Source organism: Gymnoscopelus braueri, assembly GCF_963280865.1.
Source record: "Gymnoscopelus braueri genome assembly, chromosome: 5".
Taxonomy (NCBI): domain Eukaryota; kingdom Metazoa; phylum Chordata; class Actinopteri; order Myctophiformes; family Myctophidae; genus Gymnoscopelus; species Gymnoscopelus braueri.
In genome coordinates, this window is record NC_137606.1 from 56,589,709 (window position 1) to 56,609,644 (window position 19,936).

At 43.0% G+C, this 19,936-nt stretch overlaps 1 protein-coding gene across 1 annotated transcript in view; it reads left to right on the top strand.

The window, feature by feature from the left end:
• sik3 (SIK family kinase 3) overlaps positions 1 to 19,936 on the top strand; it is a 111,896-nt gene that overhangs the window by 29,367 nt on the left and 62,593 nt on the right. The window contains 1 exon segment of the mRNA XM_080428934.1: positions 12,042 to 12,158. Within this exon segment, the coding sequence (XP_080285060.1) occupies positions 12,042 to 12,158 (117 nt within the window).

Here is a 19,936-nt window from a genome sequence, read left to right on the forward strand (position 1 = left end):
AGTAGCAGGAGCGCTGCTGGTGGTGATTGCTCAGGCTTTTGGGTTCTTGCCCGCTTTCTACTCCCTGTGTCCATTGTCAGAGAGACTTTTATGGCCTGAAAAAAGCCTTTTTATTTGGACACTTATTGTTATGTATGGGCTCATTGTACCCTGACGTGTCCCATTCGTCACTTCTTTGTGTCTAAACAATCTGCTCAGAAGATGGATTCTCATAGTTTTCCACATTGTGTTCTAACAGGGAGAGGGAGAGGCACTGGTTTTCAAACAATGTCATGTCAAGGACCCCCAAATTAATATGTATTTGTTCAAAATTATTCAGTGTCATTTTTAGTTTTCTTTGGCTATTCAAAAATAGCAGATCTACAAGCTCATAGCGCGGCACCGAGTGCTGCGCTATGAGCTTGTAGATCTGATATTTTTGCAAAGTCTTGAACATTTTATATATATATATTTTTTAAAGTGAACATTTGTAACTCAAATCTTTGCTTCTGGGGGGGGGGGGTCCATGGAACTAAACATTTTGAGATGGGGGGTCCGCGGGCCAAATACATATCTAAAAATGTTTTCTAAATTCTAACAGTATGCTGCTATAATATCAGTGGTGCTCCAACTTTTCCATGTCAAGGACCCCCTAAATGATATGTATTTGGCCGCGGACCCCCATCTCAAATCATGTTGTTCCAGGGACATGTCAAGGACCCCCAAATTGATATGTATTTGTTAAAACACTTTTTTTTTGGGGGGGGGGAGGTCAGTCTATGCATGTAGACTGACAGGGAATGTGGAGAAAGATGGGGAGTGACGCACAGCAAAGGTCGTCGGGATCGGGATTCGAACCCACGACACGCTGTCAGCCTATTGGTTCCCAGACCGACACACCAGCGGCCCGGGCCATTAATCCCCCCCAAAAAAATATATAAAAACTGGTCAAATATTGGCCAAATTGTCAAATAATAAATAATAATAAAAAAATATATATAATACAAATTGTGAAAATAACCGATCTACAAGCTCACAACACCCCTGTGGAATCAAACTAAATGTAATGCCTCCAACTCCTAAATTCCATGTGCTCGTCAGGGTGGGGGGTCCCCAGTTCAAATATGATGATTTTTTTTTACAAAAACATTCCAATTCGTCCAAACGTAAAAAAGAAAATGGCAGATCTACACGCTCACAATGTGTCTCATTGCGACGTGTTGTGAGCTTGTAGATCGGCTATTTTCAAATAGCCGACGTATAGCTTTAAAGTGCTCTTGTGGCCAAGTCAGTTCTTTTGGGCTTGTTTTCATAGACCTGGTTGCTTATTTCTCTCACACAATCTGGCAACACTGGTGAACAACCAATGCTGTAGGCTAAATCATGCTGTACTTGATGAAAGCTGTGTGTGTGTGTGTGTGTGTGTGTGTGTACACAGTAACCAACATGTTATGTAACAACAGCTCACAAAGAGTCATTTCAGTTATGAAAACATCAAAATCGTCCTCCTGACCATGAAGTCATACATGAGAAAAACATTTCATTGTGATACAGATAAATATTCAAATAAACAGAGCTCTGAAAAGGCACCCATCTAACCACTTCAGTGGGCAGATGAAAAACACACATTTACATTCATATTTGAACATTCCAGTTGAGGTGTGTCTGTGTGTGTGTGTGTCTTATCTTTGGTGCAGATTTGTGCCATTTACTGTTTTGATCATTTGATAAAAAAATGTGTGTGTGTTTTTTTTACCCCATCCATCCTCTACGGCAGTGGTTTTCAACTCTTTTCATATCAAGGCCCATTATTTATTCGTCATTTGAACCACGGAACCACCGTTTGATGAGATTTAGACTCTCAGACCCGAGACTTAGAATATTTTGTTATCGTTGGATAAGATTTTGTCAAAATGACAATTCTTCTACATTCTCTAATTGTGCAGCCTTATTGTACATTAAGTAATGCAGATGTTTAACAATAATCTAACTCAGGAGAGTGTAAAATGAAACCCGTAAGGGTCCATTTGGTTTCATTTTAACGCTCTCAAGAGTTAAAGATCTATAAGGGTCCATTTTGTTTCATTTTAACGCTCTCAAGAGTTAAAGATCTTTTAAGGGTCCATTTGGTTACAAACTCCATTTAGCTGGGGACCACCTGGAACCCCTTCAAGGACCAGTAGTGGTCTACGGACCACTGGTTGAGAACCACTGCTCTACGGGATTATAAGACACCAAAACAACATCAATAAAACAATATCACATTCACTTCTTGGAGAACAGAAAACACAGCACGCATAAAAACACAATGATTTGGTTAATACCCCCAAAAACTAAGATAAATCTACATCACATAATGTTTTCTATGTCCGTTTGTCCCATGCTTTCTCTAAATATTCTGCATGTGTAAAATGTCTTATTTTCAAAACTTTCAAAACATGCAAGAAAAGGTTAAATAAATGGTACATTTACAGTATATAGCGCTTTTATCCAAAGCGCTTTACATAGATTGTGCCATTCACACACACATTCACACACACATTCACACACCGATGGCGGAGGAAACCATGTAAGGCACCAACCTGCTCATCAGGAGCAATTAGGGGTTCAGTTTCTTGCTCAAGGACACTTCCACACTAACTCTGTGAGAGCCCGGGATCGAACTGGGAACCTTGCGGTTGCCATCCGGCCACTCTACCCCTGAGCCACTGCCGCCCCAGTGTCTCTCTGCGTCTCTTGTGCCAAAAACGGTCCGGACCGTTTTTGACCCAATTTTATTTTTATACGTGGGGCCCACGTGGGGCGCTCTAACGAAACTTTGGGATCATCCAAGGAGTTTCTGAGAAGGAGAGGCCGGATGTGGATCCATGTCAAAAATCCTTCCGGTCGGCCTTTCCAATGTTATCTCCTTGACTAAAAGCGTAATATCTCCATTTATTTTTAACGTGGTGGAAGCGAGCCGTTTTCGATCGGCGATCACTCTGCAATGGAGGATCGCGATAGAAATATTATTGTTCCAGGCGTTAGTCGGGACCCTCCACCGTCTCGCACGCACGTTTTGTTTACATGCACTTCCGCGTCGGGGCTTCTACAGCACGAAACGTATCAACGTAAGTGGATGGAAGAATAGCCGGCACTGAACGTATAATATTTGAATAAACCTCTGGCACCCAATGTGTTAACCATATCAGATCTATGTATTTGATATGATATGTATTTGGTCGTGGACCCCCATCTGGAAATGTTTTGTGCCAGGGGACAAGAGAAGATTTGTGGTGTGAAAGAACAAGAAAATATCGTGAAAATGTGTGAACAGTTTTAACTCAAATCTTTGCTTCAAATCTTTGGGGGGGATTCTACAAATGTCTTCTAAATCCTAACAGCTTTAATATCAGTGGTTCTCAAACGTTTTCATGTCAAGGACCCCCAAAATTATATGTATTTGGCCATGGACCCCCATTTCAAAATATTGTATTCCAGGGACCCCCCAGAAGCAAAGATATGAATTAAAAAATGTTCGCTTTAAAAAAAAAAATATATATATTCAAAGATTTGCAAATTATTTTTTTTTGCAGATCTACAAGCTTATAAGCTTGTAGATCTGCTATTTTTGAATAGCCCAAAGTATAAAATAATGCTTTTTAGCTCAAATTCAAAAAAATGACACAGATGCGTCCACCAGGCCTTTAGAAGGGGGGGGGCTCCAGCATGGAGCTGAGGTCACTGTCTTGTGATCGGATGGGGCTATATGACACTTCAGCTGTGTGTGTGTGTGTGTGTGTGTGTGACTGTTTGTGTGTGTGTCAGCTTAGATCTTTCAATGGAAAATTCCACAGTCATAGAAGCTGGCAGCACATGCGTGCACACACACACACACACACACACACACACACACACACACACACACACACACACACACACACACACACACACACACACACACACACACACACACACACACACACACACTACTGTACCCTGGTCAGTGCTATCAGCTTCTCTGAGAGGCTCTGGTCCTTATAGACACACTGCAGAGCACCCTGCAGAGGTCTGTGGTCTGTTAATACATATTAGAGATGCGCGGATCGAGGTTTTAGCCGCGGTTGCCACAGTTAACCGCAGTTTGGGTGGATTTGGGTCAATCAAATATAATAATGAATTAATATTGGATAAACCGCGGGGTGATTTTTTTTGGGAATTACATTAATGATATCAATCTATAGGCCTATTATAGCTTTTAAAAAGCACAACATCTCGCCGTGCATGCGTTTGTAGTATTTTGATATTACGTCATTTTACATCAGGCACAAATTAGCCGCCTAGGCACGTTGCCTTACCGGCAAGGGGTCTTTGTAACGGCTGCAGCCAGTGTTGCCAGATTTTGCGAGAGAAATAAGCAGAAAACAGAAAACTATGAAAACAAGCCCAAAACAAGCGCCAAATTACCCCAAAAGTGGCTTATAAAACGCAGATATACAGTCACTACATCACGACAGACAGTGGTGAGTAACATTGTTTATAAGAAAACTAACGTCAGGAAAATAATAATAATTTGATGCGGTCGGTGCAGATCTAGAAATAGGATGGTATAATTAACCGCGGTTGGATGGCGGGTGGATAATGAACATGTATATGTGGATTTGGGTGACGATAAACCCTATCCGCGCATCTCTAATGCATATATAGGACTTTCACCTCAACCAATCGGCTTTGGATCCTTTAAGGTTTGTAAAGGTTCCGGTTCCTTAACGCAGTGGTTCTCAAACTTTCTCGTGCCAAGGACCCCCAAATTGATATCTATGTGGCGGCCGCGGACCCCCGTCTGAAAATATGTTGTGCCAGGCCAGGTTGTGTGAAATGGGACATTCTGCATAATGAGTACTTTCTACTTTTGGTACTTTAAGTACATTTTTGATGCCAATACTTTCGTACTTTTACTCAAGTTAATTTTGAATCCCGGACTTTTACTTGGAACAGAGCATTTCGACATTGATTGATACTTTTACTTAAGTAAAACATGCGAGTACTTTTTCCACCACTGGATATCAACACCCTGACTCTGTTTGACCAGAATGGAACAGAGCCTTCATTACGTATCATTGGTAACAGGTCTGTGAAAAGGAAGTAAGGAAGAGGCCCAGTTTCTATCCAATATGTTCTGCTTCTTATGGATTCCCTGGCCTTGGGAATGGCCTCCTCCTCCTCTGGAAGGGAACACAATGGTTCTATGAACATCTTCTCTCCATGCCTCTGTGTCTGCACTGTTTGTTCTGTTGTTGTTGTGAGAGAACAAGGCATACAGGAAGAGCAGTGGTTCACTGTGAGAGACACACACACACACACACACACACACACGCACACGCACACGCACACGCGCACAGACACAGGCAGTTGAACCTCTAAAGACGGTGTTGTTTTCCTGCTCTGGTCCGTGGAGCTGAAGGAGGAATGCCAACCCCCATTGTCCTCCATGTCCAATCCATGTCTAAAGGTGACTCTCCACCAAACGGACTACAACAGACTGGTAGGTCTGTTGGCATAAGTTGTCATTTAGTTCAGCAGAAGGCAGTCGGCCGATGTGCACATTGTCGCGCTAATGCGTTTGAGCTGGCAGGGCTGGCCTGCCAACGTTGCCAGATCTGCTTATTATAAGCGACTTTGAGCTTGTGTTGGAAGTGTAGTTGCTTATTTGGGCTTGCTTTCAAGATTCTTTTTTGAAAATAGCTGATGCCATAGGGCTCAAGTGGTGAAACTGGTCGCTGCTTTTTGGGCTCGTTTTCATAGACCTCGTCGCACGTTTCTCTCACAGAAGCTTACAACGTGTCACAAAGTGACTCGATGTAAGCTTGTAGATCAGCTATTTCTGCTATTTTTGCATATGTCAATAATTTATTTGTATATTTAAGTTATTTGTCATATCTACTCTGTGCATTTTTTTTTATTAGGAGGCCTGTATTAATAATGTTCCAATGTGTTCAACGGACAAACACACAATTAAATCGTTAATCGCAATTATTTGAGTGACAATGAACACATTCCCTACCAGAGTTTTTTTTTTAACGGGGTAAAGCCAGTGCCAGCCAGCGTTTTTAACGTTTTTTTTACCTTTTCATGTAGTCACAGAATATTTTCCGTGATCACCGTCCTCACGGTGATCCCCTCATTACACACATAGAGGTCTCGTAGAATAGAGGAGAAAAAGAAAAAAAAAACGATCGTGGTAATCCGTTCCATAATTGGAGCCAGTTGAAAATAGCATATTTCGCCAAAAATACATGGTAAAAAAAAAAAGTACACGGGAGCCGAGATACAGGATTTTAAAGTAATTAATCAGGAAGTGAATGGAGCAGTACATCTTCGGATCACGTTATCTTGGGTTCTGGACGTTTTTCCCCCAAAAGAAATTGGCAGGTAACGGCAGATAACGATAATCACGGTTATTACCGTGAATGGCAGGTAATGTGTTCATCGTCAACCTAAATGTGTAATGGTGGCAGCCCTGACACCATTCACACATCTCTGTATAGACACCATGTTAGTTGGCCAAACACACCGGCTTCACTTTACTGAGAGAACATGATGGCACTCCACCGGTACAGTGTCCCATATAGGCCTGATGTGATGCCATGTTATCAGGACCTCCCATCACATCAAACACACTGGCAGCCAGGCACCTGGCACAGGGTTTTATGGCCCTGCCTGGCGTGCGCGCACACACACACACACACACACACACACACACACACACACACACACACGGACACACACACACACACACACTCTCACACACACACTGTGATTTCACTGCCATTTCCCTGTTGTGAAAGTATTTGCATGGAGGAGGACTGAGTGTTCTCAGAGTAAAGGAGGATGCAGCAGACTGACCACATGGACCTGTTGACCTCTCCACCTCCCATAGGAGGGGCTGGCATTAACCCATTAAGACCTGAGGCCCATTCTACAAAATTTCTTCTAAATCCTAAGTTTTTTGAAAAAAAACGTAGGATTTCTATATCAGTGGTTCTCAAACTTTTTCATGTCAAGGACCCCTTAAATGATATGTATTTGGCCGCCATCTCAAAATATGTTGTTCCAGAGACCCCCCAGAAGCAAAGATTTGAGTTAAAAATGTTCGCTTTAAACAATATATATTCAAAGATTTGCACACATTTTCACGATAAAAAAAAAATAGCAGATCTACAAGCTCATAGCGCGGCACTCGGTGCCGCGCTATGAGCTTGTAGATCTGCTATTTTTAAATAGCCAAAGTGTAAAATAATGCTTTTTAGCTCAAATCCAAAAATGACACAGATGCGTTCCAGGTCTTGATGGGTTAAACAAAATGGTGTAATACAGTGGTTCTCAATCTCTTTCATGTCAAGGACCCCCAAAATAACACTTATTAGCCCGCGGACCCCCATTTGAAAAGATATGCCCGGGACCCCCATAAGAGACTTTTTTTTACGCCTTTTTTAAGAGATTTTTTACGGCTCTAGCAGTGATTCTCAACCATTTTAATTTCAAGGACCCCCAGTTTGACATGCGTTGGAGGCTACGGACCCCCATTTAATGGCATTTATATCTCTGGGACCCCAATTTATATTGTAAAATCAATGTTAATTTAACTCAGAGTGTGCAAATGGAACCAAATGGACCCGTTAGATAAACGAGCTTTTAATTTTTTTAATGACGTCAATTCCGGGTGTACTCTTCTTCGGTGGTGCTTGGATCATTCACAGAGCCCCGACCCCCCCCCCCCACCAAAAAAAACGAAGAGTCTACGAATCTACAAGAGACTTGTAGATCTGCTATATTTTTTTCTTTCACAAAATATTTTTGCGATGTGTGGGGTCCGCAGCCAAAAACGTATCATTTTGGGGGTCCTTGACATGAGATAGTTTCAGAACCCCTGGTGTAAGGACTGCAGCTAACGGTTATTTAAGTCCTGTTGTCGTCCAGGCTGTTCATCAGAGTTCTTTTTTTTTTTTTCACTAAAACTGTGACAATAAATGTTGATTGAAACTAAGCTATGATGACTTAAACTATGACTAAATATACTGACCATTTTGTCAACAAATACAATCTAGAGTAAAATGTCAGGGAGGGATTCGTGGAGCAGAGATCCAGTAGATCTAAGACCGGTGCTTTTATGCTTTGGTTGAATGATAATAATCATCTATTTCATATGGGGGGAAAATGTCAAACATTTCACAGTGGGTGGAAGATGTGAATCCCATCAGAGTGCATTAGTTGATAATTACTAAACCAATGGCATCTTTAAACGATAATTACTAAACTAATTATTAGATTGCAAAATGTGATTAATGAATGAAAGAATGAATGAATACCTAACCCTATCTTTGAATTTAAGAACTAATTAAGCAACTCTGGGTCATTCACTTTTTTTCTAATCAGTTACAGGTCAGTTACAGGTGGTTTCTTTAGCTTGCATTGTATTTCAAGCTTACCTGATAACATCATTTAGCGTGAATTAAATTAGGAATGTCTTTTAGTTCTACTGGATCTCTTCTCCACTAGTCCCTCCCTAACACATTAGTTTAGTTCATTTGTTGACAACATGGTAAATATATTTAGTCGTAGTTTTCCGAAAAGGGAATTTCCTTTCGCTTAATTAATCGTGTGTGTGTGTGTGTGTGTGTGTGTGTGTTCTCCCTCCATTGTGGAAGGCAGTGATTACATCAACAGAACTGGATCGGTTCCAGTACTAATAATAGAAGTCAGGAGCCTAAAATAGAACCAAGACACACATGCCAACATGCAGTAACACACTACATTCACTGGACTATACAAAGGACAATGTACACACACACCATTGTAATACCGTACTGCACATTTTTAGCATTTTTTGCCATTTGTAACCGAATCTTAAAAAATGAGTTTCATTGCACGTCAGTCCCAGACCCAAGACATAGCCCGATCTTGTAGATCGCCTGTTTTAGACAGGCAGTGCATAGTATAGCCTATACCGATCAAAAGTAAATGAATGATTATGATCATAAAACAAGCGTTTTTGTCTTGCGGGGACATGGGACATTGTTCTCACTACGTCCATTTATCACATTCTACTATACCTGTGAGGACATCTGGCTCTTAACCCCTTCACTCCAGGAACATATCTGTGTCAATTTAAGATTTCTTTGGCTGTTCAAAAATAGCAGATCTACAAGCTCATAGTGCGGCATAGTGCGGCACTCAGCAGCACTTTTCGTGAAAATGTTTGCAAATCTTTTAATATATATATATATATATATATATGTATATGTATATGTATATGTATATATATATATATATATATATATATATATATATATATATATATATACACATACATACATCTTTTTACAAAAATCTTTGCTTCTGGGCGTCCCTGGAACAAAATGTTTTGAGATGGGGGGGGGGGGGGGGAATACAATTCAGTTTTGGGTGGTCCTTGACATGAAAAAAAATTGAGAACCAGTGATATTATAGCATCATAAGTTTAACCCATTAAGACCTGGGTCTGGATCTGTGTCATTTTTAGACTTGAGCTAAAAAAGCATTATTTTTACACTTTGGCTATTCAAAAATAGCAGATATACAAGCTCGTAGCACGGCACCAAGTGCCACGCTATGAGCTTGTAGATCTGCTATTTTTGAAAAATATCTTTGAATATATATATTTTGAAGCAAATTTTTTTTACTCAAATCTTTGCATCTGGGGGGTCCCTGGAACAACATATTTTGAGATGGGGGGTCGGCGGTCAAATACATATAATTTGTGGGGTCCTTGACATGAAAAAGTTTGAGAACCACTGATATAGAAACATACGTTTTACAGAAAACTGTTGGGATTTATTAGACATTTGTAGAATCCCCCAGAAGCAAAGATTTGAGTAAAAAATGTTTAAAAATATATATATTCAAAGATTTGCTATAATGTGCAAGATTTTATTTTTATTGCAGATATACAAGCTCATAGTGCGGCACTCGGTGCCACACTATGAGCTTGTAAATCTGTATTTTTGAATAGCCAAAGTGTAAAATAATGGTTATAGATAAAAATCTAAAGTGACACAGTATGCGTTCCTTGATTGAATGGGCTAAGTATAACACACGCACACACACACACACACACACACACACACACACACACACACACACACACACACACACACACACACACACACACAGACAGATAGAGGGGGAACTTTCTCTCAGCGAGCTGGGTGGTTTCCCAGCATGCATTGCTGCCTGCTCTCTCCCATGAGCCCCCTCTTCCTTCTCCCTCACTTCCTCTTCCTGTCCACAACAGGAAGTCAGCCGGTGGGAGGTCACATGGTCCCTGTGTGTCTCTCTTCACTGCCAACAGGACAAATACCTGTATGTGTGTGTGACGGGTGTGTGTGTGTGTGTCTGTGTGACGGGTGTGTGTGTGTGTGTGTGTTTGTGTGTGTGTGTGTGTGTGTGCGTGCGCTGTGCGTGCATTTTGAGACATGGACAATTTTCCATGTCCTCAGGAGACAAAAAAAAAGTTATTTTTTGATTGTAATTATTTACTTTTACTTGATCCAATCCAAGGACACACACACACAGTCACACACACACGCGCACACACACACACACTGGACCCCCCTGTTACCCTCCCATCACTGTCCTCTGTGCTGTGTACCCGGCCGGCCGCTAGCCTCCATTCCAGACCTATGGCCGTTTGAATGTGGCTTTTTTTTTTTTTTAAACGAGCAGAAAACAAAGCTGAGGAAAAATGTACTTTTATTAATCCTTTAAAGAGTACACCCAGTGATTTCTGGGTGTACTCTTCTTCGGTGGTGTACTCTTCTTCGGTGGTGCTTGGATCATTCACAGCCCCCGACCAAAAAAAAAAACTCAATCTTGTCATACGTCGTCCTTGGCAGTGAATGAGTTAATACGGGGAACACATCTGTGTCATTTTAGATTAGAGTTATAACCATTATGTTATACTTTGGCTATTCAAAAATAGCAGATCTACAAGCTCATAGCTTGTGTAGCTGCTGTTTTTTGAAAATGTGTGCAAGTCTTTGATTATATATATATATATATATTCTTATAAAGCGGAGAAAAAAATCTCAAATCTTCGCATCTGGGGGGTCCCTGGAACAACATATTTAGAGATGGGGGTCCGTGGCCAAACATATTGTTGTTTGATTGCTATATCAGTGGTGCTCAAACCTTTTCCATGACCCACACAATGATATGTATGTGTATATGTATTTTTACTTTACTTGAGTATTTCCAATTTCCAATACTTTTACTTCTACTCCACTATATCTCAGAGGCAAATATTGTACTTTTACTCCGCTACATTTACTTGAAAACTTTAGTTACTAGTTACTTTGCAGATATAAATTATGATATAATGAAACATACACTAACGACTTTAAACCTATTTTAAACCTAGGCTATTTGAAAATAGCAGATCTACAAGCTCACAACGCGTCGCATCGCGACGCGTTGTGAGCTTGTAGATCGGCTATTTTCAAATATTTAGTACTTTTACTTTTGGTACTTTAAGTACATTTTGATGCCAATAATTTTGTACTTTTACTCAAGTAAATTTCTAATTCTGGACTTTTACTTGTAACAGAGTATTTTTATATTGCAGTATTGGTACTTTTACTTAAGTAAAGAATTTGAGTACTTTTTCCACCACTGTGTATTTGGCCGCGGACCCCCATCTCAAAACATGTTGTTCCAGGGACCTGGACACATTGTTGTCCCACTGCCGTTATGTAAGCATGGGCTAGTATTTACTGGTGTGCTTTAAAAAGTAATAATAGTACATTACTTATTATTACTTGGTATCAATAGTAACTAGGTACATTACTACAGCTTGTATCCATGGATCTATGAGGGAGATGCATAGCCTTCACTGGCTGATGCCTTCCCATAGCCCAAGGGGATGGGACCTTCTGATTGGTTCAGAAACATACAGGCCACCGTTTCAGACTGAAACTTCAAAATAAAATGAGAGAAAAAGCTGTTTCATCAGGATTTTAACCCCTTCTCTCTCTCTGTCCGTCCAGGTGGCCATAAAGATCGTAGACAAGACCCAGCTGGACGATGAGAACTTAAAGAAGATCTTCAGAGAGGTGCAGATCATGAAGATGTTGAGACACCCACACATCATCCGCCTCTACCAGGTACACACACACACACACACACACACACACACACACACACACACACACACACACACACACACACACACACGCACACACTCACACACACCAGTGTTTCCCACGGCTGCTGAAATTCAACCAGCGCTGCGGAATTTTTATGTAAATTATAATATATTGTTTTTAAAGGGATAGTTCAGTCAGTTCATAATTAGTCACCTCATGGAGACTTGAATTCATGGATATTTTCTTTGTTTTAGTCTCATTCCTTAGCCAATAAATTGATGACTGGTGGAACGGTAGGCAGCGGTTACGGTAGGAGACACAAAGGAGACTGTTTGTGTCTCCTCCCGGTCCGCTGGTCATCACATTATTGTCTTAGGAATGAGACGAAAACTAAAAAATATCCATGCATTCAAGTCTCCATGGGGTGACTAATAGATTTTAAAAAAGTCAATTATTGGGTGAACTGTCCCTTAAGCGATTATGTCAAAGTTATATTATATTATTTTGGGCTTTCTGTCCAGTTACACACTCGTCTAAGGAGAGGACTCTTAAAACTATTTGATCTTTTACTTCATGTGTTTGTGTTCCTGTTGTTATGTCTCTGAGAACACCGAAACCAATTTGTATTCAACTCCATCCATCTTCATCCATCCATCCATCTTCAACCGCTTATCCGGAGTCGGGTCGCGGGGGCAACAGTTCCAGCAGAGAGCTCCAGACCTTCCTCTCCTGAGCAACATTAGCAACTTCCTCCTGGGGGATCCCGAGGCGTTCCCAGGCCAGTGTGGAGATGTAATCCGCCCATCTGGTCCTTGGTCTGCCCCCGGGGTCTCCTCCCAGTGGGACGTGCAGCGAGGACCTCCCTAGGGAGACGCTCGGGAGGCATCCGTACTAGATGCCCGAACCACCTAAGCTGGCTCCTTTCCAAGCAAAGGAGCAGCGACTCTACTCCGAGTCTCTCCCGGGTGACCGAACTTCTCACCCTATCTCTAAGGGAGATGCCAGCCACCCGTCTGAGAAAACTCATTTCGGCCGCTTGTACCCGCGACCTTATTCTTTCGGTCATGACCCACACTTCATGACCATAGGTGAGAGTAGGAACGAAGATTGCTCGGAAGACCGAGAGCTTTGCCTTCTGGCTCAGCTCTCTTTTCGTCACCACAGTGCGGTACAGCGACTGCAATACCGCTCCTGCTGCTCCGATTCTCCGGCTGATCTCCTGCTCCGTCCTCCCCTCACTCGTGAACAAGACCCCGAGATACTTAAACTCCTTCACCTGGGGCAAAGCCTCATTCCCTACCCGGACTGCACAATCCACCGGTTTCCTGCTGAGAACCATGGCCTCAGATTTGGAGATGCTGATTTTCATCCCAGCCGACGCACACTCGACTGCGAACCGATCCAGTGAGAGCTGAAGGTCCCGGACCGATGGTGCCATCAGGACCACATCATCCGCAAAAAGCAGTGACGCAACCCTTAGCTCACCGAACCGTATACCCTCTCGGCCACGACTTCGCCTCGAGATCCTGTCCATGAAAATCACAAACAGGATAGGTGACAAGGCGCAGCCCTGTCTGAGACCAACCCCCACTGGAAAATAATCCGACTTACTGCCGAGCACACGGACACAGCTCTCGCTTTGGGCGTACAGAGATTGGATGGCCCTCAACAAGGTCCCCCTCACCCCATATTCCCGCAGCACCTCCCACAGAAACTCCCGGGGGACCCGGTCATATGCCTTCTCCAAATCCACAAAACACATGTAGACCGGATATGCATACTCCCAGGCCCTCTCCAGGATCCCTGCCAGAGTAAAGAGTTGGTCAGTTGTTCCACGACCAGGACGGAAACCACATTGCTCCTCTTGAATCTGAGGTTCGACTATCGGCCGGACCCTCCTTTCCAGTACCTTGGCATAAACTTTCCCAGGGAGGCTGAGTAATGTGATACCTCTGTAATTGGCACACAACCTCTGGTCCCCCTTTTTGAAAAGTGGGACCACCACCCCAGTCTGCCACTCCCTCGGTACTGTCCCAGACTTCCACGCGATGTTGCAAAGACGTATCAACCAAGACAGCCCCTCAACACCCAGAGCCTTCAGCATTTCTGGACGAATCTCATCAACCCCCGGAGCTTTGCCACTGTGGAGTTGTTTAACTACCTCAATGACTTCCTTCCGGGAGATTGACGCCGATCCCCCATCATCCTCAGGCTCTGCTCCTGTCAGGGAGGGTGGGTCTGATGTCATTGGGTTTAGGAGTTCCTCAAAGTGTTCCTTCCACCTCCCTACGACTTCCTCACTTGAAGTCAGCAGAGCCCCATCCTTGCTGTATACAGCTTGGATGGTTCCCCGCTTTCCCCTCCTGAGGTGCTGTATGGTCGTCCAGAACAACTTTGGTGCCGCCCGAAAGTCCTTCTCCATGGATTCCCCGAACTCCTCCCACACCCGCTGCTTAGCCTCCGTCACAGCTGTGGCTGCCGCCCTTCGGGCCTGTCGGTACCTTGCAACTGCCTCTGGAGTCCCCTGGGATATCATACCCCGATAGGCCTCCTTCTTCAGTCGGACGGCTTCCCTGACCACCGCTGTCCACCAGGGTGTTCGAGGGTTACCGCCCCTTGAGGCACCTAAGACCTTCTGACCACAGCTCACAGCCGCAGCTTTAGCAATAGAGGCTTTGAACATTGCCCATTCCTGTTCAATGCCCCCAACCTCCACAGGGATGCCAGAGAAGTCCCGCCGGAGGTGGGAGTTAAATTCCTTCCGAACAGAGGTCTCCTCCAAACGTTCCCAGTTCACCCGCACTACACGCTTGGGTTTGCCAGGTCTGTCCAGAGGCTTCCCCCGCCATCTGAACCAACTCACCACCAGATGGTGATCAGTTGACAGTTCCGCCCCTCTCTTCACCCGAGTGTCCAGAACATGCGGCCTCAGATCAGCTGATACGATTACAAAATCGATCATTGATCTTTGGCCTAGGGTACTCTGGTACCAAGTACACTTATGAGCATCCTTATGTTTGAACATGGTGTTTGTTATTGTCAGTCCATGACTAGCACAGAAATCCAATAACAAGCCACCACTCAGGTTCAGATCAGGGAGACCGTTCCTCCCAATCACGCCAGTCCAAGTATCCCCGTCATTGCCCACGTGTGCGTTGAAGTCCCCCAGCAAGACTATGGAATCCCCCACCGGAGCCCCATGCAGGACCCCATGCAGGGTATCCAAAAAGGCCGAATACTCTGAACTCTTGTTTGGCGCGTACGCACAGACAACAGTCAGAGTTTTCCCCCATCAACCCTTAGACGGAGGGAGGCGACTCTCTTGTCCACCGGGGTGAACCCCAACGTGATGGCACTCAACCGGGGGCTTGTGAGTATCCCCACACCCGCCTGAGACCTCACACCCTGAGCAACTCCAGAATAAAACAAGGTCCACCCCTTGTCCAGGAGTTTGGTTCCAGAGTCCTTGCTATGTGTGGAGGCAAGCCCCACCAGGTCTAACCGGTAGCGCTCTGCCTCCCGCACCAGCTCAGGCTCCTTCCCCACCAGCGTAGTTACGTTCCACGTCCCAAAAGTCAGCCTCTGCTGCCCCTGATTGGTCCGTCTGTATTCAACTGTAAATTGAAAAATAAATGTTAGAATATTATGTGTATGTATAGGCCTACTGTCTCTGTGGCCCGGGCTCCGTCTATTAGCGCTAGCATACTGTAGCCTACAGAACGCTGTATCGCTTCATGTTCAGTTCAGTTAACCCATTAACACATTGGGTGCCAGAGGTTTATTAAAATATTATACTTTGAGTGCCAGGACTTTTTAAACATTTTGAACCTTTTTCAAGTAGTCACAAAATATTTTCAGTGATCACCGTCCTCACGGTGATCCCCTCATTACACACATACAGGTCTCGTACAATCGGGGGGAAAAAATTTAAAACATTCGGAAATCCATTCCATAGTTGCAGCCAGTTGAAAATAGTTAAATTAACATTGTAAAAAAAAAAAGTGCACAGGAGCCGAGATACAGGTTTTTGAAGTCATAAGTTAACCAGGAGGTGGATTGGAGTCTAAATCTTGTAGGAGTGATATTTCCTGTTGCTGTGAAGGAAAAAAAAAAAAAAAATTAAAAAAAAAAAAAGTATTTTTTTTTTTTTTTTTTCAAAAACCGTATATATACGGTTTTGGCACTCAACGTTAGTATGCGCAAAACCGTATATATACGGTTTTGGCACCCAATGTGTTAAGACCGGGAACGCATCTGTGCCATTTTAAGATTTTCTTTGGGCTATTATTTGAAAGATCGTGAACATGTCTGGAAATCTTTGAATATATATATATATTTTTTTTAAGCGAACATTTTAACTCAAATCTTTGCTTCTGGGGGATTCTACAAATGTCTTCTAAATCCTAACAATCTAAATCCTAATAATATAACTTTTTTCATGTCAAGGACCCCCAAAATGATATGCGGACCCCCCCATCTCAAAATATGTTGTTCCAGGGACCCCCAGAAGCAAAGATTTGAGGTGCAAATGTTAGCTTTAAAAACTATATATATTCAAACATTTACACATATTTTCATGATAAAAAAAAAAAAAGCAGATCTATAAGCTCATAGCGTGGCACTATGAGCTTGTAGATCTGCTATTTTTTAATAGCCAAAGTCATCTAAAGTGACACTGATGCGATGACACAGATGACTCCACGACAGCTGTCAATCTCAAAGACACCTGACTTCTTATTTTCATGGATGTAGTTCTCAGTCATTAGGGTTCCATCAATCTGGGAACCCATCGCCAAATAAAAAGGAAAAACAGCGCCCTCTGCTGTTTTTTACTCTTTCACTTGGCTCTGGGAAGAGGCCTGAAACGGGCCTGAAAATTAAGGCTCGGCCCTAACTGGGCCTGACTGGGCCGGCCCGAGGCTCGGCCCGAACCCGAGTATTACCGTCATGTTAGGCCCGAAAGCCCGAAAAAACCCGAAGGAAAAAAATAAGGAAAATAAATAAATATGATATTATTTTTTTAATATAATTAAAACATTTTTATTATTCTGTTCTGAATGTGTATTTATCTATTATGAAGATGGCGCTGACGGCGCTGACTGACGTTAACTTATACTGTGCTGATTTAAATTAAGTTAAATCCTTGTCTTGCTCACGGACACACCTCTGTGCAATGCAATGCATCATCTGCATTTCTCTGCCTCTCTCGACCGAGTCTCCGTCTCCTCTCCCCCCCTGACTGTCTGAGACCGACTCGAGACTGTTGTTAACCTATTAGCTTAAGTTTACACGTGTTGGGTGAAACATATTATAATACTGAACTAAACGCGGGTGGATAACATTTTATTGTGAAAATCAGAGAGCACTGTTTCCACCACTTGTGTAACTTAACACAGCATGCCGGCATAGCACGCCAGTCGGTTATCTTAACTCACAAAAACACATTGAACATCCTGTTAAACCTTCACATTAAAACCATCTGACGACGTAAACAATGACACATGTGTAGTGTACACAACGTGCATACTGGTTCTCAGTATGCACGTTCTCGCGCGTGGCTATATATGGAAAGCTCGCTCCTGCGTTCTTCAATTGATTTCTGAACGAACCTGACCACTGAATGTACCGCTATTGTTGAAGGCTGGTGTAGACCGACTTTATTTGCCGTGAGTTTTTGTACTGGAGTCGCAGAAATGATCACTTTCTGTTTCTTTTTCCTCGGTAGGTTTCACTGTTTTAAAATACTTAAATATGCACACTTTGCAGCTATTGCACAGATATCTCTTGTATCCTCTCATTATGTTTTTGAGCTCCTAATTATTTTGTTTCCCCAAATTCGACTTGTAAAACAAGTGGTGAATGAAATCACAGAAGGCTCGTCCCTAAACACAGTCGCCCTGGGTCTAATCCGGCGGCCTCTGTCCGCGAAATGAATGGGGGCGAGTGTGTTTTGGGGCGAGCGTTCCGGTTACCACCGGAACGCTCGCCCAGAATCTTTTTTTTTTACTCTCTCTCGCTTTGCTGCCTGAGCCCTGAGCAGCACAGTGCACGACTGCACGTTAACGCCAGTCAGTCAGCGCCGTCAGCGCCATCTTCATAATAGATAAATACACATTCAGACAAACAGAATTTTTGAATATATTATAAAAAAATAAAAACATTAAAACAATCATTTAAAAAAAAAAAAAAACATGGAGCCCGAGGCTCGGCTCGGCCCGACTAATTAGCATACTTTTGAGGCCCGGCTCGGCCCGACTAATTAGCATACTTTTGAGGCCCGGCTCGGCCCGAAAACGTCGGGTCGGGCCGGGCCGGGTTCGGGTAGAATTTGAGAACTCGACTGGGAGGAGCTCAACGTAGCATCCGTGCTCAAGGAAACCGGGGTTTTGGTCTGCCTTCAGCGCTCCACTTCCGGTGGTGCGCTTATGTTTTCATTCCCTCTAACAATATTTCTACACGGAACACTAACACCACTTCTCCCAGAGAACATGGATCGTTTTGGTTGTAAGCCCACTTGTTTCTATGAAAGAGCAAGTTAAAATGTGAATATCTTTATGTGGTTGTCTGCTCCAAGGACGCTATTGTTAAATGAGTTTCGGTTTGTTTTTAGTGGGAAGCAAGAGCACAGACAGTAAATCCCGCCCACTGCATTTGATTGGGTAAAGCGCGGCCTGCTTCCTGATCTGAAGGCACGCCCATTTGTAGGCAAATATATGTTTAAAGATTTGCACACATTTCAAGATTTTTCAAAAAATATGGTGTTTGTTTATGGTTATATCTGAGTCATGGTGCCATGTCATGCCAGCATATGGGCGTATCTGGTTTGTTTATGGTTATGTCTGAGTCATGGTGCCATGTCATGCCAGTATATGGGCGTATCTGGTTTGTTTATGGTTATGTGTGAGTCATGGTGCTATGTCATGCCAGTATATGGGCATATCTGGTTTATTTATGGTTATGTCTGAGTCATGGTGTCATGCTAGTATATGGGCATATCGGGTTTGTTTATGGTTATGTCTGAGTCATGGTGCCATGTCATGCCAGTATATGGGCGTATCTGGTTTGTTTATGGTTATGTCTGAGTCATAATAACGTGTTGGCGTTCCGCCGGTAGCCAATAGGAATATAGAATGGGCCCAGAGTAGGGTCACCATGGTTCATGTGGTTAATAAACATCTAGATTGTTGTACACGGATGTCAAATATGTTCTGAAAGATATCCAGAAAATCCAGAAATTTGAGTCTAGAAAAAATATGGAATTTTGAAATGGAAAATGTGTAGGAACCCTGATTTGCACACACACACACACACACACACACACACACACACACACACACACACACACACACACACACACACACACACGCTTGAGCCTCATGTTCCTGGGGGTAGGGGTCACGTGTGTGTGCGTGTGTGTGTGTGTTGTCTAAACAAGCTGCGCTGTTGCCTGTGTGTGTGTGTGGTTCAGTCACACCAGCCATATACTGTAGCCCATCATCACTGTCATGTGTCCCTGGTCCCTGGAACAAAAAACAAGATGGGGGGTCCGTGGCCAAATTACATATCATTTTGGGGGTCCTTGACATGAAAAAGTTTGAGAACCACTGATTTAGCAACATAGTTTTTTTTAAAAAAACTGTTAGGATTTAGAAGACTTTTTGTAGAATCGGAACCTCAAAACCTCAGGTCTCATAAGGAAATAATGTAGAAAACATGAAAAGGCTAAGAGGCATAGAAACATAGAAATGTGATAGTAAAATATAGAGTCACATAATGTCTTAGTCATATGATCACTG